The sequence below is a fragment of the Phocoena sinus genome, chromosome 4 (assembly GCF_008692025.1).
Source record: "Phocoena sinus isolate mPhoSin1 chromosome 4, mPhoSin1.pri, whole genome shotgun sequence".
Classification (NCBI taxonomy): domain Eukaryota; kingdom Metazoa; phylum Chordata; class Mammalia; order Artiodactyla; family Phocoenidae; genus Phocoena; species Phocoena sinus.
Window position 1 is genome coordinate 99619926 of NC_045766.1, and position 26269 is coordinate 99646194.

The 26269-nt window shown below is 36.6% G+C and overlaps 1 protein-coding gene across 1 annotated transcript in view; it reads right to left on the reverse strand.

Moving 5' to 3' along the window:
* Positions 1-26269, reverse strand: part of EPHA6 (EPH receptor A6) — an 863031-nt gene that overhangs the window by 277348 nt on the left and 559414 nt on the right. Inside the window, exon 7 of the mRNA XM_032630346.1 lies at positions 24297-24462. Coding sequence (XP_032486237.1) covers positions 24297-24462 — 166 coding nt within the window. The remainder of the gene's footprint in view (positions 1-24296; positions 24463-26269) is intronic.

Below are 26269 nucleotides of genomic sequence, written 5' to 3' on the forward strand. Positions count from 1 at the left end.
ATAGTTCTCCTAGATGAAGATAATCTTGTGATTTTGTAGATGGTGTTATTCTCTTGGCCACCTGGACTTGAAGCATGAGGTCATCTTTGATTTTACCTTTCCCTATAACTCCAGGTCCAAAGTCAAATTATTATTATGTCTTGTGTTATCTTGTTTTTATTACCACTGGTACTGCCTCTAAGACTTCAGCCTCACGTGATTAAGCTACTTTTATAATTTTCTATTAGACTGCCTTTCCACAGTGTCTTTTCCTAATCCAACCCACATTATGTGGCCAGATAATTATACTTCAAAATAATACTTAAAAATACTCAGCAAATAAAATGATTTAAAAATTAAAAAAAAAAAACAAAAAAAACCTCAGACTTTCCTCTTGCCTAGACAGTAAAATCCTCCCATTGCAGTAAGTATACCATTCTTAGAGATGTCCAAGACTGAAACTTTGGACTCAGCCCTCACATAATGCAGGCAGATCATCAATCCTGTTATTCCTACATTTTAAAGTATTTTTTAATTCATTCCCATTCCCTCCTATCCTCACAGCTATTTTCTTAGTTCAGATACTCATCTTATCACATGTATTTGAATTCAGCTAGATGGCAAGTTCAATTATGTGGAATGTGGTGGAGCACTGGCAAACAAGACAGACGTAAAGAGCCTCTGAAGAAACATCTGACAGATGTTCACATACTAATGAACGCAGAGTTTACTCATAAAGCAGCTTCAGTGCCTCACACTCTTACTTCAGACATGTTTATTGATTTCCAAGTTCACAAAGCAGATACCTGAAGAGAGGGAATTGAATGGAAGTGCACACTGCTAGGCTGACTGACAGAACAACTGGGAAAACTGAAAATCTGACATAAAATTCCAAAATATATACTACTCCGGAGGCAGGAGTTGAGGATCAAACAGCCCTATAAAATTCAAGGAGCACCAAAGGACTCACTATGTTAGAACTCAATACATTAACACGATCATTCAAGGTCCATTAAAAAATGCTGAGATATGTTCAAGATATTTTATATAAAAGGACAGGAGTTTGTGGATGCATTATTAGAAAAATATTCAAAATATTTAAAAATTATAAAAATAATACTTTAAAGACCAAACCTCTGTCTGAAAACTTCAACTATCAAAAATGATTCAATTTCTGAAGATTTCCATTTTTTGGCCCATTTCAACTATGTCATAAGCTTCTTGAGGGCAGAAATAATATCATTCTCCTTTCTGTATCACATGGGATTAGCACAGTGCCTTACACAGTATAGGGATTAATAAATGCATATTTTCATGAAGAAGAGATAAAGAACACATTCTAGATGTAAGGATTAAACATCGCTGACTATAAAAAGTTTTCATGTATGATTTGTTTGGTAATATTAATGTTAAAAATGTCCTAGTGACACAAAAAATTCCCCTACACTTTTGTATTTTGGCATTTAATATGTTCAAAGATAAATTAATAGAAAATAGTGTGAATAAACTTCTTTATTCAAATACCCTAGGGTTTGAATGAAGTAGCTATTTAGAGGAAGAGGTATTGCCTGAGATTGTACTAACATGTTCCTTTTATATTCATTCAACATTTGGTGCCATCTACCAAAAGGAAAAATATCCCTAAGACTGGTATACGAGAGAGAGAGAGAGATAGATAGATAGAGAGAGAGAAAATAGCAAGAAACCCTCTGACACACTCTAGGAAGCCAGTTACTGAATTCTCTTCTCAGCTGGATGGAAACAAACCTCATGAATCATTTCTGTTGAAGTAAAGACCCTTAGCTGGGATTACACTTTTTCAGAAAATTATTTCACATGCGTGCTTTCCTCCACTGCTCTGTCATTTCTCCAGAAACAATGCAATTCAGTACTTCAAAGTGTGGCTACATTGGGACACAGAAGACTTCAAGATTCACTCTTCTTGATGACCATAATTTACTTGTCAGATAAAAATGCCAAATGACACAGGGATAATTGGAAAATGTGAATGTGGTACAACCTGATGGAGAGGCAGAAGCAGAGGCAGGTAGTGCAGCAAGATGAAACACTTGTCTTTTTCTTTTTTTAAAGAGATTTTTGTCTGCATTAATAAATGGTCAACATGCCTTGCTACAGGTAGGCTTCATGCGACAAATATCAAAGAACAAAGAAAAGAGATTGAGGCATTTAAACACCTGGAACTATGGTTAACATTCTAAATGTCACAAATTTAATTTGTAATTATCTATATTTCATATAGTTACTGGCAGTTGAGATAGATCTTTGATAACATTTTTTTTTGCAATTGAAATACTCATGTTGCCAAAGTACATATTTCATCATTTTCTTTAAAGATCCAGTGTACAACAGAATTTCCTTACAAATTTCACAGATTCCCTGGAATACTGATCTGGAACCTATTATGTCCAATTTCAAACACTATTCAACAAGTATCATAATAATAATAGTGGATATTTACATATTGGTAGGCATATATATGCACTTGAGGTTATAGCTTTTAATATAAAGGTTAGTGTGGTTTGAGGTTAAGTAGGTTTGTAATTAAATGTATAGAGATCACAAATTTCATAGGCTTATAAAATAAAGGATTTATTTAGGATCTGTTTTTCATAAAAATATTTAAAGAAAAAATCCTGATAAGAAACAGATTGACTACTTAGAAAAAGTTGTATAGATTTTCTTGAGGAAATCCTCTTCACTGATGCATTATTCATTCAAAAACAATAAAATGTGGCACATATATACAATGGAATATTACTCAGCCATAAAAAGAAATGAAATTGAGCTATTTGTAATGAGGTGGATAGACCTAGAGTCTGTCATACAGAGTGAAGTAAGTCAGAAAGAGAAAGACAAATACCGTATGCTAACACATATATATGGAATCTAAGAAAAAAAAAAAAGGTCATGAAGAACCTAGGGGCTAGACAGGAATAAAGACACAGACCTACTAGAGAATGGACTTGAGGATATGGGGAGCGGGAAGGTTAAGCTATGACAAAGCAAGAGAGAGGCATGGACATATATACACTACCAAACGTAAGGTAGATAGCTAGTGGGAAGCAGCTGCATAGCACAGGGAGATCAGCTCAGTGCTTTGTGACAGCCTGGAGGGATGGAATAGGGAGGGTGGGAGGGAGGGAGATGCAAGAGGGAAGAGATATGGGAACACATGTATATGTATAACTGATTCACTTTGTTATAAAGCAGAAACTAACACACCATTGTAAAGCAATTATACTCCAATAAAGATGTAAAAAAAGTAAAAAAATAAAAATATACTTTAAATATTTAACAAAACATTTAAATAAACCTAAAACAACTTTAATTTTTAAATTTTAATTAAATATATCAAGTATTAGTTTATACAAATAAAACTATTTACAATTCCAAAAAAAAACCCCAACAAAAATATTAATCATTTAGAATGTGCTAAACACTATGATATAAGGATTGGGGAGACAAAGAAAACTAAAGCATATTTTCCTGTCTTCATAGTAGTTTCTCTTTAGCAAAGGGGTTACAGATGTAAGCCTTAATTGTAATATAATAAAATTGTTGCTAAAATGGAGGTACATGTGAAGGTAATGAGGGAAGAGTAGGAGAGTAATAACCTCGATGGGAAGAAGTGAACGAAGGTTTATAAAGGAGGTGATTCCTAAGGTAAACCTAGAATGATTAGAATAAATTTGCAAGTCACCAAGGTGATGAGTAGATATTGGGACATTCTAGTTTGAAGAAATGACCTCATATATATGGAGACACAAAATAGCTCACCATCTTGAGTTGCTGTTTCTGTGTACTTTGTGATGTCTGAGACACAGATCAAAAGGCTGAATAGGAGGTTGGAGAGAGAGAGGCAAGGGATGGATCATGACAATTTAAATTGACATCACGCTTATGTTTTTCTCAGGCTACCATTCATACTCAGGTTCAGAGGTAGAGTTGATGGAGATGTGAGTTTCATCAGAATTGCCATTTTTACTGGAGATATAAACTCATGTATATATATGGGAAGGACTTGCCTGAAGATAAATCCAACAGAGAAGAAAGCAGAACTGAGACCAAGAAAGTATTGAGAACATAGTTGGAGAGCCTGGATTTGGCCTGAATCTCATGCTACTCCTTGACTTTGGTTACAGAAAGCAATAAAGTCCCACTTTTTATTAAGCTAGTTGGCGTTTTGTTACTTGAAACTTATAGTCCTATTTAATATAATGAACCAAAGGGGAAAGAATTTGGTTGTATTTTTCCACATGCATATCCTAATATGAGGGGATGGGAGGGTAAGTGGGTCTTTATATTTCCAAACTTAGGTACTAACAATTTCTCATTGTTTATTATGTTGCTTGAGCTGGATGTTTTCTATCTCCACTTACTATTTTTTAAAAAAAGTTTAATGTTGAACACAGCCTCCTGAGTATGTTTGTCCCCACAATGAGATGGATAGGATAGGAAGGATAAGGTGAAATGGGATGGGGTGTGGTTACCGACCTTTGTTATACAAAGAATATCAAATGCTCTGCCTGAAGAGATTCCTTTTTTTTTTTTCTTTAATAGACAGATTCAGGGGGAAATCAGTCCTGTCTAGCGTATATTTAGTGGATCTCATGCACTGATTTAATAAAAATTGCACGGATGTAAAAACAAACAAACCCAAAATAAAAACAAATGAACTGACATTTCTGGCAAGTTTAGCGTGACAGCATGTTAAAATCAGATTGTGGAAGAATCTGCCCAATTTAAACCCATCTAATTATAAACTCATTACTACCAAATCTGGAGCTAAACAAATTCCTGTGGAAGACCTTTACTTAATTTTCTCAGTTAATGATAAAGCAGATGTGAGGCTACAGTTGTCCCTTATATGGCTTCAGTAGTAGTATTTGTGAAAGCACAGAAACCAGCAATGTTGGGGTGGGAGTGTAATTTCTCTGTTTTATGAACACAAGCACGGTGTCCCAAGTAATTTAGATCCCAGACATCTAACAGGAACCTGTTACCCCTTAAGCCAGAACTCATTTGATCATCCCCTGAAAGCGAATAAGTTGTAGGGCAAGTTTTTGGATCATTGTTTGAAACTGTTTGAAGCCTGTTCTGAATAACACCAAACTATTTACCTCAACTTTTAACCAATCACTATAATTGGTTCTGGAAAGATTCAAGGAGAATCAACCCTATTTTAAAAAGGGCCAACCTATAGTCCTACAAAACTATGGCTCGATTCAATTTTCTCAGAGTCCCTCAATTATTTATGTTAATTGCTTTCCCTTAACCTATGAGTGAGGTCTCCAAGTTAAATATTTTGTATTAGAAGCAAGAGGGTTTTGGGCACAGTATTACTCTACTATTTAATGTTATTAGTTTCAAGAAAATAAGGCTGTTTGCTTTGCATATATATCTTCCACTAAATTTTTAATTCATTGTCTAGAGGATCAAGTTAACTTAAAACTGAGGCTTAGTATTTTGATTCCAAAAAAATGAGAGTAAACGCCACTCTAAAAGAACGGTGAGCTAACGGGGAAAATTTTCCTGACATACCCACTCACAATTTCATGTAATATAAACAGGCATTGTGTTTTATTTATTCACCTTTTAAACCAATATCTTCACAATTTGATACCGATTGCAGACAAACTGCATATGTGCCATCTTGGTAGACAGAAAGATAAACCTCTTCCTATATGTTGATGATATGGGTTTCATTTTCAACAACTAGAATTGATTTCTGGATACAAATAATTCAGCCATTCTACTGCTTCAGAAAGAATTGTATAATCATCAACTTTATCAAAACTAAAATCATTTTCTTTGGCAGACAAAAGGCAGTTGATCAAAACTCTACAAACTAGACAACCTATTCCATTTTGTATAACATACTTTTTCCATGGCTTATCCTGGAAAGCATGCTGCAGAGCTGTGCAGCTCAATATATAACTTTTTCCATGGGAGCAGTCCTCCTTGGGCTTCTTTTTGATGAATTGGAACACTTGCTTTGAAAATTTTCCAGGCCAGAATAATCTTTTTTTTTCCACAGTACCCTGTGGTGTGGAACTCCAGGCTTTCGATTGAGAGTACGTTTAATTGTGGGAGCAGATCCAAATCTGCTTCCAAAGAACAATCTTTGCTTTGCCTGAAGCCCGTTTCAGTGCAAATGTGGGGAGATTTTATTTTTGCATGAGCAAAAATATTGGTTGGGCATCTTGGTTTTAATAGCAGAAAGATTTCTGCATCTTCTTCATCTTATTTTTAAAGCACTTGCACCATCCCTCAATACAAAAATAGAGAATTCACATTCTAAGCACTCATTAAAGACTAACCTTAAAATTCTTAGTAAGCATCTCTTAGGATATCTCTTCAGCTCAGTCTCTGAAAACTGCCTCTACCCCAGGGTAGGGCTTTGGAAGACTGTTCTCTCTGTCTCTGGCCCCCAGACAGGAATTGGATTAGGGATGGAGCTCTGACTCAAACTGGGCCACTCACAGTCTCTCTTCCAGGAATTTGGGATTAGGCTTCACAGTGTTTAGCAATTTTGATCTATGATTGAAATGAAGCAGAAATGTGAGTTTGCAAATCATGGGGCAGATAGATATCCTTTCCTAAATGAACACAGATTCAGGGAAAAATAATCTTTCGAGAAAGAAATAGAGATGAGTGGCTGTGTAGAACAAGAAAAAGACTGGCTGCTTTCATTTCAAGAGTCTTCCGATTTCTTATTTCAGTCCTTTTTGAAGCCTAGGTTTACTTCCCATGTTTCCACTGTCGTCCTGTCTGGGATATTCTTGTATCTCTTTTCCCTTAACTTAGCTCATGGTATACCACCATGGAAAAACCACCTTCAATCAGTGACACTTTACCTCCTCAGGTCTTCTGTCAAAGGTTGTGGTCAGAAAACACCACATGAAACAAACTTCTTCATTTGGTGAAAAAGCTCTGCTTGAGGCCATTATCCTCAATGCCCTCCATACATATTTCCTGTAGCATTTGTGCTTCATATTATAAGAGAGTGATCACTTCTCTATTCTCTGGCTGCTGCCAGAAATCTCGGAGGCAGAGATGGTGCACACATGCATCTCTAGTAATAATTATCAAAACAAGACTTTGTTCCTTCTTGTTTTTATGGATCTAATTTTCTACTTCTAGTTCTAAGTTATGAAACATTTTGTACATGTGTCTTAAACTGCCTGGAATGTTTTTAGGGAGAAGAGAATTGCAAGTGAAAGAATCAACAATCCTCTGTTTAGTTAATCAAGCTTTCTGAGAAAGCATCCCCATAAAAATTAAGGGCAATTTAGATACGTTAGCATATATGTGGGAAAAGCATTCAGCAAGCATTCAGTTTTCTCCTAAAACATGAAATGTGACTATAACTATAATTCTCTCTTAACTCTAATAATTGATATTAATGATTTAGATTAGTTATATATATGCTTGGGTGTGTTCTGTTAAACAATATTCTTGATTGAGTAATTCTAGATGATTAACAAAAGGTGTAACAGAGGTCACTTCTATCCCCTTTAAAACACATGAGAAGAATTTCTAAATTCCATATACTTACTAGATTGACTGATTCATGTGTTAAGTACTTTTTCCCCCCTGGCAATGGAGGTGCTCATATAAAAACTCAAGTGAGTTTTTCTTTTTTTCTTTTTTTTCCGGTACGCAGGCCTCTCACTGTTGTGGCCTCTCCCGTTGCGGAGCACAGGCTCTGGACGCGCAGGCTCAGCGGCCATGGCTCACGGGCCCAGCTGCTCCACTGCATGTGGGATCTTCCCGGACCGGGGCACGAACCCGTGTCCCCTGCATCGGCAGGCGGACTCTCAACCACTGCGCCACCAGGGAAGCTCTTTCTTTTTTTTTTAAATGTAAGTCTTTTTAAAAAATGTTTTTCGTTCTTTTATTTATTTATTATTTATGTATTTATTTTTGGCTGCGTTGGGTCTTCGTTGCTGCGCTCAGGCTTTCTCTAGTTGCGGCAAGCGGGGGCTACTCTTCGTTGTGGTGCGCGGGTTTCTCATTGCGGTGGCTTCTCTTGTTGCAGAGCACGGACTGCAGGTGCGCAGGCTTCAGCAGTTGCGGCATACAGGCTTAGCTGTTCTGCAGCATGTGGGATCTTCCCGGACCAGGGCTCGAACCCATGTCCCCGGCGTTGGCAGGCGGATTCTTAACCACTGCACCACCAGGGAAGCCCAAGTGAGTTTTTCTACACCGCTTCTCTTCTGAAGATTGACAGAAAGTATTCTTCTCATTGCTTTTATTTTACATACTGAGTTTTGGCATTCTTCACCTGTCCTAATCCCCCAATTTCCACAGTATAAGCTATTGGAAGTCTGAAGCTAAGGTTGCATATGAGACTCCCTCAAATATTCCCAGTCATGGACTAAGTAAGATGCCCCTTCTCTCCTTATGTATGCAAGTTCTAAGGACTTAGAGGTCTCTGGATGTCACAGATCAATGCAAAGATAGTATTACCCTATCAACTTCCTATTTACTCACTTGTGGCTTTCATTTTCTGTAAATACTAAAGTATTTATCTTAAGCAGTAAGAACACTGGGGAAAATGGTGACAGAGACAGTTTCACGTGAAGTTTGTTTTTTAAATAAAAACTTGTTAAATTTATATTGCCCGCTTCTATTAATAATCTCAAGGGTAGGGTAGAGTCTAATCATGAATGATATATTTTTATAATCCATAAAACTATTGCTGAATTCAAGTAAATAGCAAATGTAAAGGTACATAACTTAAAAGAAAATCACCATGAGTGTTAACTGGGTATCTTAACTGCATGTTTATGTTTAATACAATTTGAAATCTATCAGCACAGTGGACAGTTAAGGAGAGGGAAAATGACAAAAATACAGCTAGCTAGCTATAAAAAGATGCAGCTCCTAAGACACATAAATACAAACAGTGAGAAGTGGGTCTCTAATGGACAGAAATTAGCTGTCAACAATTTAGAAGGATTCAAAAGGCATTTTGAGTTGCAGTACAGAAAATGACAGAAGAAAGAATGTGCTAAGGGCAGTTAGATAACCCTAAGGCTCCTTGGTATGTTTCCACTTGGTGCTCTGTCTGCCAGGCAACACAGGTTTATTTGGAAAAGAATGGAGTATCCCTCTTTCCAGTCATTATGCAAGTAAAAATGTGATTTTATAAAAGTTCAAAAATTCTCAAACCTGCATCTATTCCATAATTTGAAAAAGTAAAATCCTTCCTCAAATAGGATATTCTATGCTTATTACTTATAGAAGTAATAGCATAACTAATACCTATTCTGAGTCAAAATATAGTTTTCAGTATAAAGATAAATGTGATTTTCTGTGGGTTGCTTATTCTTTTGCAAGGAAATCAGTTATTTATTTAATTTAAAATTTTTATACTGGGGTAGGTGGCTATGGGTACATAAATCATGTCATTTCTACTTGAAAACTGAAGAGGATTCCACAGAGGGTAACCTAAGGGAGGTTTCTTGCCAGAATTACATTCTTTTTATTCCTTCTTAATTTTTTTTCTATTTTTTTTTTTTTTTTGGAGATGAGTGGCAGCTGATTCACAGCACAGGCTCATTCAAAAATTCATATTGGACTCAGTGAAGGAGTCCCCTTCAGAGGAAGGGTAGTAATTATTATAATAACTAACACTTTTAAAGTGCTTATGTATGTAATCCACAGTTCTAAACACTTCACATGTATCAACCTATTTAATCTTCAAAACAATCATATGAGACAGTAGTATTATTAGCTTCACTTTATAATTGGAGAAACTATGACACAGAGAGGTTAAGTAACCTGTCCATGGTTATGCAGATAGAAGTGGCAGAACCAGATTTAAATACAGATAGTCTAGTTCTAGAGTTTGACCTAACCATTATGCTATACTGTCTGTTGGCGTTAAGACTTTTTGTAATTTAAGTATTTAAAAGAAAGGTGGCCCAACCCATAAATAATTTGATTACCATTGGAACAGGAGAAACAGTGGTTCTGGGTCCACAAGATAATGTTGTTGGAATGGAACTGATGGAGGCTCCCTGACTTGCCTCCTATGCTGGCTAAGATCCGGTATCTCCCAAGTTCAAGTGTGGAGCTTCCTTGGCTGAATCCAGTTCTTCAGTGCGTAACCCCTGGAAAGTCAGCTCATCTTGGGGAATCTCACTCATGCTTATATGTCACCTATAAAAATTAAACAAAAGCTAACACTAAGACTAGCCAACTAGTCTCAAGGGTTAGCTAATGGGCATGAAAAATAAATGTCAGAGGGAGAAATCAGAGAATGACTTGATTGCCATTGTAAAATGTCTACATGCAAGAAGATAATAAAGAATAATGTTTTGTTTCATTTTTTGAATGAATTAATTTTCTTTTTTTTTTTTTTTGGCTGCACTGTGTGGCACATGGAACTTCCCTGACCAGGGATCGAACCCATGCTCCCCCTGCAGTGGAAGTGTGGAGTCTTAACCACTGGACCACCAGGGATGTCCTTGTTTTGTTTTTTAAATACAGTTTTGAATTTGCTAGAATGGAATGTTAGAGTTGAAAATTAATACCAATAAAATCAGTATTAATAACCAATACTTACTGAGCTCTAACCACATGAGTGCTGGATAGTCTGCTAAGCACACACACTGAGTCACTGCATACTCAGAACAACACTAGGAAGTAGGTGGTATTTTCTCCATTTTCCAGATGTAGAAACTGAGGCACAGGGAGGTTAACTGACTTGCCCAAGGTCTGATATCTAGAAAGTGATAAAGATCTAAGTCCAGGGTTCAATACAAAGCTTGAGCTCTTTTTAAAAAAATTGATTAATTAAAAAAATTAAAAAAAAATTTTGGCCGTGCCCCATGGCTTGTGGAACTTTAGTTCCCTGACCAGGGATTGAACCTGGGCCCTCAGCAGTGAGTGTGGGGAAAAGCTTAAGCGTTTAACCAAAATTCTTCTCCACTGCTTCTTTAGTTGTCTATTTGTGAAATAGCTGCCAAATTGAATTGCTCGAATCAGTTGCTATCATAAAAAATTTCCTTGTTCTTTATGCTTTCCTTTATGCTTGTTCTTTATATCTCTCTTCTTCAAGACCAAGGGCAAGGCCCTTCTCTATGAAGGATTATAAATTTTATTTATTTCTGGCTACGTTGGGTCTTCGTTGCTGTGCACAAGCTCTCTCTAGTTGCGGTGAACGGGGGTTACTCTTCGTTGTGGTGCGCGGGCTTCTCATTGCGGTGGCTTCTCCTGTTGCAGAGAGCAGGCTCTAGGCGCGCGGGCTTCAGTAGTGGTGGCTCACAGGCTCAGCAGCTGTGGCGCATGGGATTTATTTGCTTTGCAGCAGGTGGGATCTTCCCGGACCAGGGATCGAACCCGTGTCCCCTGCACTGGCAGGCGGATTCTTAACCACTGAGCCACCAGGGGAGTCCCCCAAATTAGGATTATAGTGAGAGTTAACATTTCACGACCACAGGAGGAGGGAGGCACTCCCTAACCTCCCCTCAGCTTTACTTTCCTTCAGAGCACTTATCATCTGTCTTAGATGGAGTTTCCTGGGATGCAGACTCTGCAGTGGGGCTCTGCATGCTATAGGTTTACTGAAGAGTGACCTCAGTACGGACACGTGGGGCAGTGAGGGAAGCAGAAATGGGAAAATGGAGTAGCTGAACTGCGATGTGGTGGCTACAAACACCTCAGCCGACCTCAGGGAGTTCTGGAGCCGACTTGGCCCTTCACATTTGTCCTGAATTGAAGTGATGGGACTAATCTTTGTGCCTCTCATTGATCAGTCTTGAATTCTGACTGCCCCTGGGGAGAGGAGATGTCTCTGGGGCATTCAACCTCTTTTGGACAGAGGCAATGTTGGGAAAGGAATTCAGCTGTGAGTCTTCAGCAAGCAGCGCTCCCATGAACTGAAGGGATAAATGCCTGGGTCCTGAAGGGGAGATTGAGGCAACACACCTTAGATCTGCATCACCTGACATTCTAAATATCTTACTTATTGCCTGTTTATTGTCTCTCTCCTCTCTAGAATGTAAGCTGTGGAACAGCAGGGATCTCAGTCTGTTTCTGTTGTATCCCTAGCATGTAGAATAGTACTTAGTAAAGAATACAGAATGGGTTCTCACAGATATTTGCTGAATGAATCAGTGTACAAACAAATGAATACATTTCTAGTTTCCTGATGAGAAAACTAAAGCCCTCCTTAGGTACTAATACCTAGGGAGTAGCAGAGCTTAGATGCTGATCCAGACTGGTCTGGAGTGGAGAAATCCTCATAAGCCAAGATACCAAGTCCTATGTTGCCTACCTGAATGTATCATTTTCCTTTACCAATTAGAACAAACAACCAAGTAACCTAGCCTGGGACGAGTCAGTGACACATTTATGTGGCACATTAGTCTTGGCGTCTAACTTTGCTTTGCTAACGTATCACCTTTACCTCTATGATATCTAGATTCATGAAGTTTCCCAGACAACTTAATTTCCACGACTTTTTCAATATCCAGGACTGACCAATTTTCGCTGAAGGTTTGGCATGGGGTGGCTCAGCTCCAGTTTTCTCAAGAGGCTCTGGTGAGCAGGTCATAATTCACTGTGTCTTGAAAGTCCAGAGACCAAATACGAATTGTCAAGGAGAAATATGCAGGCTTACACGCTGGCAGAGAGCAAGCATGTGTTAGAATTTAAATTGATAATTCCCAGCGTTCCAGCGCCTTCTGCAGGTGAATTCTTAAGGCTAAAATAGTCTCTGAGGAATTTGGAAGTTATGACAGCTATAGGTATGACAATGAGAAAGATATTTGGAAGGATTTATTTTTAGTGTGGATAAAATGAAGGTGAGGAAATAATTAGATGTGTTAGCAATGGTTCCAGGAAAGTCCATTATGGAAAGCTTGCTCTGACTGCCTTGCTTGTCTCCAAAACTACAAGTAACTGGAAGAAAAATAAAAACTCAGGAAGGTTTTAGCTTCAGTAGCAAGGTAAGGGATGGCATGGTATGGCCCCTGACTATGAATCCAGCCCCTTAGCCTGTATTTCCTGTACCAAGATTATCACCCCCATCATTCCTTACTCCTATCCTTGTACCCTCTGATGAAACTGCTGGCTCTCTAATTAGAGTGTGCATCAGAAATACTTGGAGTGCTTGTAAAAACAGAATGCTGGGTCCCACCCCTAGACCCCAGAGTTTCTGATTCAGGAAGTCTGAGGTGGGGTCTGAAAATTTGCATTTCTAACATGTTCCCAGGTGTTGCTGGATGCTTCTGGTGCAGGGTTCACATTTTGAGAACCACAGTCCTAGGCATATTGAAATTCTTTCAGTTATTAGAAAGTTCCATATTCTTTCATCTCTACCTGCACACACGAGAGACTCCCCAACCCTCTTATCCCACTCTCCATCCTGATCATTTTCACAGCCAAGTTTTATTTAACTTTAAAGTCTCCTTCAAGACGTTATTTATTTTTGGAAGCTTTCCTTGACACGTTTGTTTGGATTTTTCTCCTTGTGCCCCTCGAGGCATTGCATGTAACCTGTATTGTAATCTTGTGTAATTATCTGAACTTCTCAACTAACTTTTGTGAAAGTCAAGAACAAGTTTATTCTTTTCATCTTTGAGTCCCCAGTGCCTGCCTTTATATCTGGCCCTCATTAATATTTTTTGATTGAGTGAAGGAGTGAGGAAATAAATCGAACAGCTGAACATTCTTCTGCCTTCTTTAGCTCTTGCTGCTTCCTTTCAAGTGCCCTTCACTTTCTTTCTCATCATGTCAAATTTGGAACAAACTTTGTATCAGATTTAGAAATAAACCCATTTACTTCCAAGGATAACAGCTTATGCAACACTATTGAAAACATTGCCAATTTCATTCCTTCATCTCAGAATGAGAATAGGAAGTGTGTAAAAATGCATAATATATGTATATTATATATTCATATATAATATATGAATGTAAGTATATGTATAATGTATAGGTATACACATATATGTATATATAAATATACATATGTATGCTAACTTCATTAAGTCATACTGCAATGTCTGTTGTTTACAGAAATGCTGAAACTGATTGTTGAAAAAAATCATTTAGTCTGCTCTTCTGTTTTGTATACAGCATATAGAACTATTTAATTAAAAAAATACCTATAGTGCAAGAGCATTTTTTAAAGGATGCTCTGTTTTCCAAAAGCTTAAGAGAATATGGATTCAGTTTGTTGTAAATCAGCTGTTTTATAACTGGCAGCAAGGTGGCCGCTCTCTGCTTCTTTGCCTGTTGCATAGTCGGTAATGCGCTCACGCATGTCTTGCTCAGGTTTGTACACACACAGCTAAATCTTTTAAACGGTTCCTAGTATTATTTTGCCAAGAATTCTTATTACTCAATTTAAATTCACTGAACTACTGTTTCCCTTGAAAAAGTAAAGTGTAACGCAAATACTTAAGCTGCTTCTTGATTCTTCACACAGGCCTTGGTAGAGCTGGCTGGGTTTATTTTATAAACATCTGTCCATTCAGTATTGGGACTTCACAGTGAGATAAAGGCAAAAGCAGATAGATGCCTTGCAGGGTTAATACACATTTAAAAGATGTTACGTTAGATAATTTAAAATTATTTTTACTGCATACTCGTACCGTGGTAAGTACAATTCAAACTACGTTATATCTTTATGTTTTGACATCGGCAGATAGTATTTAGTATTTATGTACTTTCCATAAAGTACTTTTCACCTGACTTGGACGTTTTGACAACTCTTTCATTCAACTCTCAAATTTTTTCAGCTCTGGAAACGATGGACTACCAGGTGGATAGAATTCAATCAGGAAACAGGAAATAAAGCTATGAAAGGAACCAAGGCCCTGTGCTGTGTCATCCTTGCAGTCCATGGCTTCTAAAGGACACTTTCATCCCAGCATCGTGTGTTTCTACCCTGCCTGTATGAACCACATCTATGTGTTGCCACTGGGCATCACCCTACAGCTAGCTGGAACTACCCTAATGCATTCTAGAAGCAACGACTGAACATCACAATACTCCCGATGCTGTCCTGAGAATAGTAAATGGTCATGCAACAGATGAGGGTGAGAGGTCAACCATAATCAAGAAACATACGAGCAGTTCCAGATAGGCTCCACATGGTTATATTAAGAGATTAGGTTTATCCTTGCTTTGCCCTTTATGCTTTTCTAACAACTAAAATATGACATTAAAAAGCCACTTTACAGTAGAAGTCAATACAGCTGATTTGTGTAGTCTAAAGAATGGCTCTAAATCTTCAAGTATTACATAGAGAATATATTTTTCACTAAATTTGGAGCAATTTTAAATGTCTTAAGAACGTTTTTTGCTCCGTTAAAGAATTCAAGGTTGAAAAGTCAAATAGCTCGACAGAAAAATTCAGGCAATTTATATGATGGCTGATAGAAACAATCCATCTCATCTCAAATCAAGTCAAATTAAAATTAGACTTTGGGAATGACATAAATAAGGAACTCTGTTACAAGAACCTCTAGTGAGGTTAGTGGTGAGCTTCTTGAAGACAGGGAGCATATATTATTTATCTTGTTTGTTTTTTTTCTATTTGTCAGGTACATGCATAGCAATACATGAAGTAAAAAATGAATAAGAAATGGCTTCTGATCTCAAAAAAAAATTCTAGTCAAGGGATGATGGCTTATATCCCAAAGAAATCATATTTTTCTGTATGTTGCTGCAGGTTATTGACTTAAAATAACACTATATTCTGTTTTAAGAAATAGATCCATTGCTGTTTGTTAGTTCCCTTTTAAATATGATCCAAATTGTAACACTGCACATTGATATACACATTTTACAACTTCTAAGTACCTGTTAAGAGTGAATGATTTTCTTTCCAGCCAATTTAGCAAAGTTATAGTCTTTAATATTTTTCATATTAAGGCCTTCAATCTGTCCTATGGTACGTAAGCCCGGTCCCCATCATTTAAAATCTTTTTTGGATCCGTGCAAAACTGAAGCAAAATAATTTTGTCAGTGCAGGCTTCTTAAAAGGAGACTTCCATTTTCTATGCAAATAGTTACTTTTCATCAAGTCCCAGCACATTTAAGGTAATCAGACTAACTGCATTATTTTGCCCCTTTAGAATGGCATACTAGGTGTACCATGTGTGCATTAATCCATAAATCTACATTAAAACACATATAACCCTCGGAACTTGATGCATGATGATTTGTAAATAATTATAGTTTTCTGAAAATCAAACACATTTTATTCTAAGGAGGAATATAATTAGTTAAGGAAGAGTGGAGTATTGGAGGTAAGAATAAGAAATAATCATGTAGAAAATTAGAAGTAATGACCAACCTGAATAAGAAAAGTGAAAACACTGAACAGGTAGAAAGGGAACTCAGTCCTGGTTCCAAGCATGAAAAGAGTCTAATGCCATAATACCCTCATTTTAACACTTAATAGTGGTGAGGACCTGGTAAGTTAATAAACGTCTTTGTGTTTGTTTCCTAATCCATAAAATAGGCATGATAATAGCACCCCCTTCAAAGGTTGTAAGTATATTAGTAGCCATAAAGAATTAAATAATGCTTGAAGCATAATTAGAACTCACTAAATATTATCTGTTTTTATAAAATATCAACGTTAGAAGTTACATTAAATTTCTATCACAACCTCCTAACCAAAGCAGGGATTTCCTTTATGACATGCTGAATAAGCATCCAGCTAGCTTCAGCAAAAAGTCTTACAAGAGGTCTTCATTGTATCATAAGGTAGGCCAATTTATATTCAGACAACCTAACTGCTAGAAAATTTTTCTTTCCTACTGATGCTTCTTTTTAGACAGCTATGGCTGCCAACATTGAAAGTGTGCTATTGATTGAAGATTATTTCAAATTAAAGTCTTATATACTGGAATTCATCCTCCTCTGGGTAGACTCATAAATATGAAATCTGCCTCCTTCTTGATTAATTAACTTTTTTATTACTCCACCAGGGTCAGCTGGTCCTCTTTCTGCTTATGCTTCACCATTAATAATCATCCCCAAATTTCTGGCTGCTGTTATTAATGATGTAGCTAATTTCATCCTTGGTAATTAAAGCAGTACAGATTGGGTTTCAACCAATAGACTGGATCAAACATACAGAGATTTTTTTTTTAAAAGGTGTGTAAGGACGGATATCTATTTAACAACAAAGAAGTCATTTTATTCTACCTCAAATACCCCCAAATTTTAGAATTAACAATTAATTTGTAATTAAATTGCATATGTCATGTTTTTACATGACTCAAATCAGTTACAGCTTGTTACCCAAAATATAGCAAGCAATATTGCTTACCTGTGGCAAATAAAATATTTGATTCTTTCTTTTTTGACTGGTAGGCACTATGCTATTCTTCCATATTTTGAAATTACACATTCTTCATTTATATAATTAAATGTGTATTGGAAACTACGTATAAGACATTTTATGAGACACAAAGATACACAGGTGACAGTTCTTGACCTCAAAGTGCTAGAAACTTAGTAAAGAAGTAAGCCCTCACACAATAAAATATTACAGAAAGTCTGAGGAAAGAGTGATTACTTCTCACTGGATTGATCAAAAACACTTCAGGAGGTGTAGCATGTGAGCCAGACTGGCTATTTGTAATGTGAAAGGTTTCTGAATATGCCAGCTGGAAGTCACAGACACAACTTAGATAGGACAAAGATTCAGAAAATTTCATGCATGAGCATTTATACATTTTCCCAGGGTATATGTTAACTAGAGGAAAATAGAACAGAAACGATGTCAATTTGGTTTAGATTGGAGGAAGACTTGAATATTTGTTGAGAAACTCACATTTTATTCAGTAGAAAATACCCAACGATTTGGAGTTTTTAAGTGTAGAAAGTTGAGTATAGAAAAATTAGTCAAATGAGGGCATGAAAAATAGACTAAGGAAGAAGAAATTAGAGACACGATCTTGCACCTTAATTTTCAGGATCATTTCCACACATAAATTGTTAAAACTAATCAAACTGCTTAAATATGAAACCATACTAAAAATAGCTAAATTTTATGGGTGTTTTTAAAATGACTAAGTGATTAAATTTATTCATTTGTATCAACATAACACTTTTTGTATAAATGTGTAAGATGTGGCATAAGATTCTAATTTGAAACACTTGCCATGATTCAGTAATTTATACTTTGGTTAGTTAATCATAATGACTTTTATGTGGTTATTTAAGTGATATAAATCTAGTCCATCATTACTACTTTTGGTAAATAATGGTATATTTTAAAATGTTGACAGATGTGGCTTTGGTGCTACAGAAGTGCTTCATGTAGCTTACAGGTAAAAACCTAAATTTACATATTATTAAAATTTAAGGTGTAATTAATCTTTTCAGGGAAAAGGAATGCATTGCTTATATGCTGGCTGTGTATTAACTCTACTGGATCATTTGGATAACCATTAAGGCAATGGAAGAGATAAATTACGTGTAAAATTCCAGTTTTCTTTTAAAAATTGGCTTTAAGCTATGGATTCTCCTACCTTTTGATAGCTTCACAAACTGTTTTACAGTATATAAGTAAAATGTTTAAGTTGACTGCAATCTAGCAGGATATATTTTATTTTGGTTTAAAAAATGAACCCATAAAAGTAATTTTTGTTTCTGTAAATTACATTTGAATATTAGATAAATCTTCGTTGTGTTTTAAATAAAAACAAATGTTTGACTGCTTTATCATTAAATTATTTCTTTTTAACAATGTACATGTAATTTTAACAGATGATTGTTAAAATTGAATCAAATATGGTTTTTCAAGCAATTTGTAAGGATATGGATAACATTATTGGTTATGTAGATAACTTTTCAATTTTAATTCTCATCTTTTTCTTCATTGAAAAGAAGCACATTTTCTCCAGAAAATAAGCTTAGAAATAAGAACAAATATGAGGCAGATGAAATTTTCTGTTGTTTCATTCATATAAGCCAAAAAGGCCTGTACTTGACAGTGTGTATGTGTGCATGCACGCCAGTGTGTGTGCGTGTGTGTGTTTGATACTTTGGGGCATGATATGGATTTTATACTAATTTTGAGAAAATTCTTATATTTGAGAGCTTCTAACACCTATCTATTGTTCACCTATCTTTCAAGAAGATCCACATAGAATATTTATATATTCTTACTTTCTTACTACTGATTCTGTAGTTTATTGTAATTTTGTTAACTCTATTCCAAAAAGATGGGGGGATCAATTACAGTACAAAATAAAAAGGCCTGTACACAATAGCAGTTCAATAAATGCTGTTAGTGAACATAATATTTAGCTATACACTGTTAGTCCTAAGAGAGATTAGGCAGACATATGAAATGTCCGTATTGAAACACAAAAAGAAAGTGTTTTGTGACTATATATGAGTGACTTTCTACCTACTTATCTATAGATCTATCAGTCAATTCTCTCTCCCTTGTTCTCTCTCTCTCTTCCTATATAGCATAGGGAATGAGGTTGTTCTATAGACTTAGGAAAAGAGGATCCCAATAGCTATAGTTCAAGTAGGCTCTTTTTATAGTGCTAACAGTAATAGTACTCTTTAAACTTGCTGGCCAGTTTCCATTAGCATATTCTGACTCTGGAAAAAAATCCAACCTCTGGCCTAAAAACAGAGCAAGAGGAGTCACGGTGATACCTCCTCAGAACGGGAGAAAATATTTGCAAATGAAGCAACTGACAAAGGATTAATCTCCAAAATATACAAGCAGCTCATGCAGCTCAATATCAAAAAACAAAACAAACAACCCAATCCAAAAATGGGCGGAAGAACTAAATAGACAGTTCTCCAAAGAAGACATACAGACTGCTAACAAACACATGAAAGGATGCTCAACATCACTAATCATTAGAGAAATGCAAATCAAAACCACAATGAGGTATCACCTCACACTGGTCAGAATGGCCATCATCAAAAAATCTACGAACAATATGCTGGAGAGGTTGTGGAAAAGGGAACCCTCTTGCACTGTTGGTGAGAAGGTAAACTGATACAGCCACTATGGAGAACAGTATGGAGGTTCCTTAAAAAACTAAAAATAGCACTACCATATGACCCAGCAATCCCACTACTGGGCATATACCCTGAGAAAACCATAATTCAAAAAGAATCATGTACCACAATGTTCATTGCAGCTCTGTTTACAATAGCCGGGACATGGAACCAACCTAAATGTCCATCAACAGATGAATGGATAAAGAAGATGTGGCACATATATACAATGGAATATTACTCAACCATAAAAAGAAACGAAATTGAGTTATTTGTAGTGAGGTGGATGGACCTAGTGTCCATCTTACTTCAGTTTACAGAGTGAAGTAAGTCAGAAAGAGAAAAACAAATACTGTGTGCTAACACATATACATGGAATCTAAAAAAAAATGGTTCTGATGAACCCAGGGGCAGGACAGGAATAAAGACGCAGACCTACTAGAGAATGGACTTGAGGACCGGGGATGTGGGAGGGTAAGCTGGGACGAAATGAGAGAGTAGCACTGACATATATACACTACCAAACGTAAGGTAGATAGCTAGTGGGAAGAAGCTGCATAGCACAGGGAGATCAGCTCAGTGCTTTGTGACCACCTAGAGGGGTGGGATAGGGAGGGTGGGAGGGCTGCGCAAGAGGGAGGGGATATGGGGATATATGCATATATATAGCTGATTCACTTTGTTATACAGCAGCAAGTAACACAACATTGTAAAGCAATTATACTCTAGTAAAGATGTTAAAAAATAAATGAAGCCACTATGTTTGTAGAGTACAAGTAATCAGTTAAGAACATTATAATTTTGATAAAGAATTGTTTCATATTTTATATTATTGTCTCATTGGTTGTTAGCAAACTAAAAGCTGAACAAAGTAAAATAGGTATGGCTAAAGGGAATGACATTGTAAACTACTTTGTTTTGCTTGTTTTAAAAAATTTGAACTAGACCGTCAAATGAGAGAGTACCTAATTTCACCTTCCCACTTCACACCCCATCTCTATGCATTATAAAGTCAGTTAATTAAATAATACACAAGAGAGACCTTAATAAGAAAGTTGACATTACAATAATTCAGACAGTACTTGAAAAACAAAAGCTATAAAAATTTAAAGATGCGCTAGGAGGGTATGTAGAGAAAAAGACTGATGTTGTCAGTTTGGATTCATATCATTATATTCCTGAATTTATAGTAAACCTATGCATATCTTACTATGACATTATTCATTGAAATTCTCTCCTGGATATAAACAGCATGCTTTGAAAATGCAATTTAAAGTTAACCAGATAAAAAATGATCCTTTAAATGATTTTTCCTCAGGCTGTAAATTGACTTGGGAGCCACTCTATGCACCCAAACTCCAGGTTTACACAAACATATTTTTCAAACTCTTCTCAAAAGCTGTTGTCTCTTCAACAGTGTTATAAAAGTCACTTTCATGACATTTATAAATCAGTAATTCAGAATATGGTTTTTGCTGTCTGCTGCTGCTGTCAGGTGCTTCTAGGGTTCTAATCCTGCACCTCCACTCATTGGTTATCAGATTTTGGTAAAGCTACTTAAGTTTCTAAAAAGAGTTATAATCTTAGCAGAATTAAAAAGATAATTTGTGAAAACTGCTCAGCAGACAGTCTTGCACATGTTACTCGTCATGTTACTCCCTAATTAAAATCCTCCCATGAATCTTCAAGATCTTCATAAAGCGCAATAAGCTTAACATGGCCCAAAGAGCAACATCGTCTTGTTCTTGGCCCCTGTATATAATTCTCTGCTTTTAGCTCCCACCATTTAATTTTTCATGTCTCCTCACTGTAGTCACACCAAATAGTTGGCTCTTCTTTAAATTTTTCATGCTGTTTCAGGTCTCAGCGCTTTTGCTATTCCTTTATCACCCTTCTTTAAAGAATGAGCCTCTGCGTCTCATCCTCCAGACCTTCATGATCTATTCATGCTGAATTAGGGCAGCTTCTCTATGCTCTCATAGCACTCTTTGCATATCTGTCTGGTAGTACATGTCATTCAACCTTGTATTTTTTAATTGAAACTTTCATTTTCCTCCCACAAATCTAGACTATAAATTATGCAAAGGCAGAGGTTGCAGGTCTTATTACTTTTTTATCCCCAGAGACTCACGCAGAGTATGGCACATATTAACTGTCCTATATATTTTTCATTGAATGAATCAATATAATACTGGGTCATTGTAAGTATGGGACCTTTCTGCTAAGGAGTTTCAAAGTACTTATCTTTTACATAACATCTGAAAGAATTTTAGTCCTGAAAGTACAATAAGTTGAAATTTAGAGTTAAAACCAAATACAATATAGATCAGAACTTATGTTTTCTTGTTAGACTAGATTGCTTTGTCTAAAAGTCCCAGACAAACATAAATGAATTATCTAGATTTAGACCTATGAGTTTGAGAGTACATTTCTGACTTGATGATATAATACTCAAAAATGTCATACTTTTAAAAAGTTAGGTGAATTCCTTCATCTGTGAAATAAGACACAATAAACACACCCTGGACAAGACAATGATGTGACTCTTCCCTGGACCAAACTTTCCTTGCATTGTGTCCTTGGCTTTGCACCTAGGTTAAGTCTTGACATGTGGGCAGGGAAGAAAGCAGTCAATAGGACATAGCAGGGACATTTTTTTGAATATTTTATATTGCTTTTGATTATGGAGTTTTGTGATAACTACACTCCCAATAATTTCATCTCTAGCTTGAAAAGTCAATAGTCTTCAGTGGGGTTACAGATGACTATCACAGATATTAAACATCCAGGTTATAAGTATTCTTTTTATTCCTTTGTTCACTTTCCCTCCTTAAGCTGTATTCCTTCTTAATTAAATATGTCAGTGCTTTTCCACTTTTTAGTTAGATATAGTTGTAACGAAAAAGTTCTTATGGATCAATGCTGTTCATTAACCTAAAAACAACAACAAAACACTCCTTCTGTCATATAGTTAGAAACTCACATAGCTTCACTTTCAGGGAGTGATAAACTGGGGGAATTGTGGCTTAATCAGTGGTATTACCATTAGCATTTTATAATTCCAATGGAAGGACTTGGCAGGATGGTAGAGTACTGGCCTTGGAGGAAGATAGCCCTTAGCTTCAAATTTTAGCTTAGCTTTCTTACCAGCTGCATGAATCTGACAAGTTGCTCAATTTCCCTAGGCTTCTGATTTCTCATAAGTAAAATTAGGAAAATAATACTGGTCTCATTGGATGTTGAAACATTTAAAAGAGACAACACATGTAAAATACTGCACATCATTTTTGGCACCTGTGAGAATAGGCTCAATAAATGCTAGACATTATTATTGTTATTCATAAATAATTTTTAAAATAAAGTTGCTATTCTTGAATTCTTATGCAAATACAGGTATTTTAACAGTGATGGGAACAGAATTTTTTTTTTTTTTTTTTTTTTTTTTTTTTGTGGTACGCGGGCCTCTCACCGTTGTGGCCTCTCTCATTGTGGAGCACAGGCTCCAGACGCGCAGGCTTAGCGAGCGGCATGTGGGATCTTCCCGGACCGGGGCACGAACCCGTGTCCCTTGCATTGGCAGGCGGACTCTCAACCACTGCGCCACCAGGGAAGCCCCAGAATTTTATTATAATTAGGTATTTAGATATTTTTCCATCAAAGTACATAGCAAAAGCCACCTATATCATCCTTAAAAAGATAGCAATGTGATGGATTTCTAAAATTGAAAAAATGGTAGAACTGGGTTTAGAATGAACATGACATTTAATGCTATGTTACATGACTTTGGAATGCCTCACTCCCCTCTTCTCCCATTTTAGTTTTCAATATGTTGATGCTATGAAATTAATTTGAGTTTCTAATCAAGCCCATGCATCTAATATTTAAACTTATAATGTACATTTCAGGGGAGTTTGTCTCCTGACCACTGTTTTTATTGACCTAATATAACAAGCCAAAGCTGCATAATTTTGAAATAACTGCTAAAGTCATTTGCTCATGGCTTTACTCTCTTCCAAGTATTCATTAGTATCACATTATGATGCCAAGACTGGCGGACAATTAGGCTAACACCACCCAGTGAGACTCTCTATGTTGTGGCCTGAGTGATGAAAATATTTAACGATAGCACCAAAGCATTAACTGAAACGACTGTATGAGTATTTACATGAACAGAATCCTGCATGATGAGACTATTCAAAATTTGGGACATCAGATTTTCAACTATCAGGTCACATTGGAACCACACTAAATTAACATCTTATTTTATATCTTTGTGTGAAACTTACTTTCATCTCCTGTTTCAAACTCAAACTTCTGACTGTATCCACTGTACCCTGTTGCAGTCCTCACTCGGATATGAAAAATGTACTTGGTGGCTGGTTTGAGACCTGTGATGATGGCACTGGGGGCCTTGGACCTCATGGAGGAATAGGAGAGCTGCTGCTCGTGGTCCTGGAGACAGAAGAGAAGAGAAGGGGAGTGAAGCAGGGTTATTTTCCTTTACCTTGACACACTGTAAAGTCAAGCTGAGGAATTCTGCTCTCTCAAAAGTACTGATTAAGAACTGGTGCAAGCATGGTTTTCCATAATTTAGTGCTTCGTTTTTCATCAATTATAATGCATATGATATGGTCTTGATTTGGAAACTTTTTAAGAAAGATGATGATCTTGTATTTTTGGTGATTTGGATTTCTGACCCGACTCTAAGGAATGGTGGTGGCGTGGAGAGCATGTTTACACAGAATGGCAGCTGCATCTTGAATAAAATGGGCACATCAGATCAGACCGGGCCAGCAGCAAGCAAGGAGCAAGGGTGGGAGAATTCAAGTACCCGCTACTCACTTCTACCCGCAGGTAGTGCCAAAATGCCGGCGCTATCCGTGGGTAGACCTGTGGGTGAAAGGAAAAATAAATTAATTGTTTTTTTAAAGTTTGCGATCTTTTATCCCGAGTCAACTGCATTGTTCTGAAACTCAGTGATTCCCCAGTAGTAACACTGAAGTTGAAGCAACTTAAGACATAAAATGATGAAAATTTTCCTTTGAGGGAGAGTTGACTCCTCTGCAAAATACCACAGTTTACTTTGTAAAGATGTACGAGATACATAATGATTGTGAGGTAGATTTTTTTTTAATCGATAACAAATTTATGGTTACCAAAGGGAAAAGGTGGGGCGGGGGAGAGGGATAAATCAGGAGTTTGGGATTAACATACATGCACTACTATATATGATAGATAACTAACAAGGACCTACTATATAGCACAGGGAACTCTACTCAATATTCTGTGATAACTTTTATGAGAAAAAAACCTAGAAAAGAATGAATATATGTATAACTGAATCACTTAGCTGAACACCTGAAACTAACACACATTGTAAATCAATTACACTCCAATAAATTTTTTCTTAAATACAAAAAAAAAACCAAAACAGTACATACTTCTTATTTTCAAAGAACCCTCTGGGAGTATATGTTTCAACTGTGTTGACTTCTTGCTCTCATTTAATGCAGCCAGCAGACCCTGGGCTTGTGTCACACCATGAAGCCTTTGTCCGGTTTGCTGTTTTTATTTTTATTTTTTATTTATTTGTTTTTTAACATCTTTATTGGAGTATAATTGCTTTACAATGGTGTGTTAGTTTCTGCTTTATAACAAAGTGAATCAACTGTACATATACATATATCCCCATATTTCCTCCCTCTTGCGTCTCCCGCCCACCCTCCCTATCCCACCCCTCTAGATGGTCACAAAGCACCGAGCTGATCTCCCTGTGCTATGCGGCTGCTTCCCACTAGCTATCTATTTTACATTTGGTAGCGTATATATGTCCACGCCGCTCTCTTACTTCTTCCCAGTTTACTCTTCCCCCTCCCTGTGAGGTAGATTTTAAAACGGTCTGCCTGTGAGGGAGCATCAAAGACACAGCACACTATGAAAGACAGCACACCTCAGAAATCAGCAGGACTGGAGGCTTGGTTCCCAGTCACCCGTGGTTAACTGCCAAACTACCTCTTCTCACTAACAGGAACCACAACTGACTGAATGCCCTCGTCATTCAGGGTCTTTTAAGTGGGCTGTCTTGTCCACCACCTCAGAACAATTTACTTGTGCCTTTAAGAGACTGTCCACAATATGCTGGTAGTGGGAACACATTAAAGTCAATACTGTTTTTGTATAGTGTTATTGTTCAATAACTTTATAATGGTGTTCTAGTACGGTATCTGAAAAAAAATATTTTTGTATGAACAACTCTTCT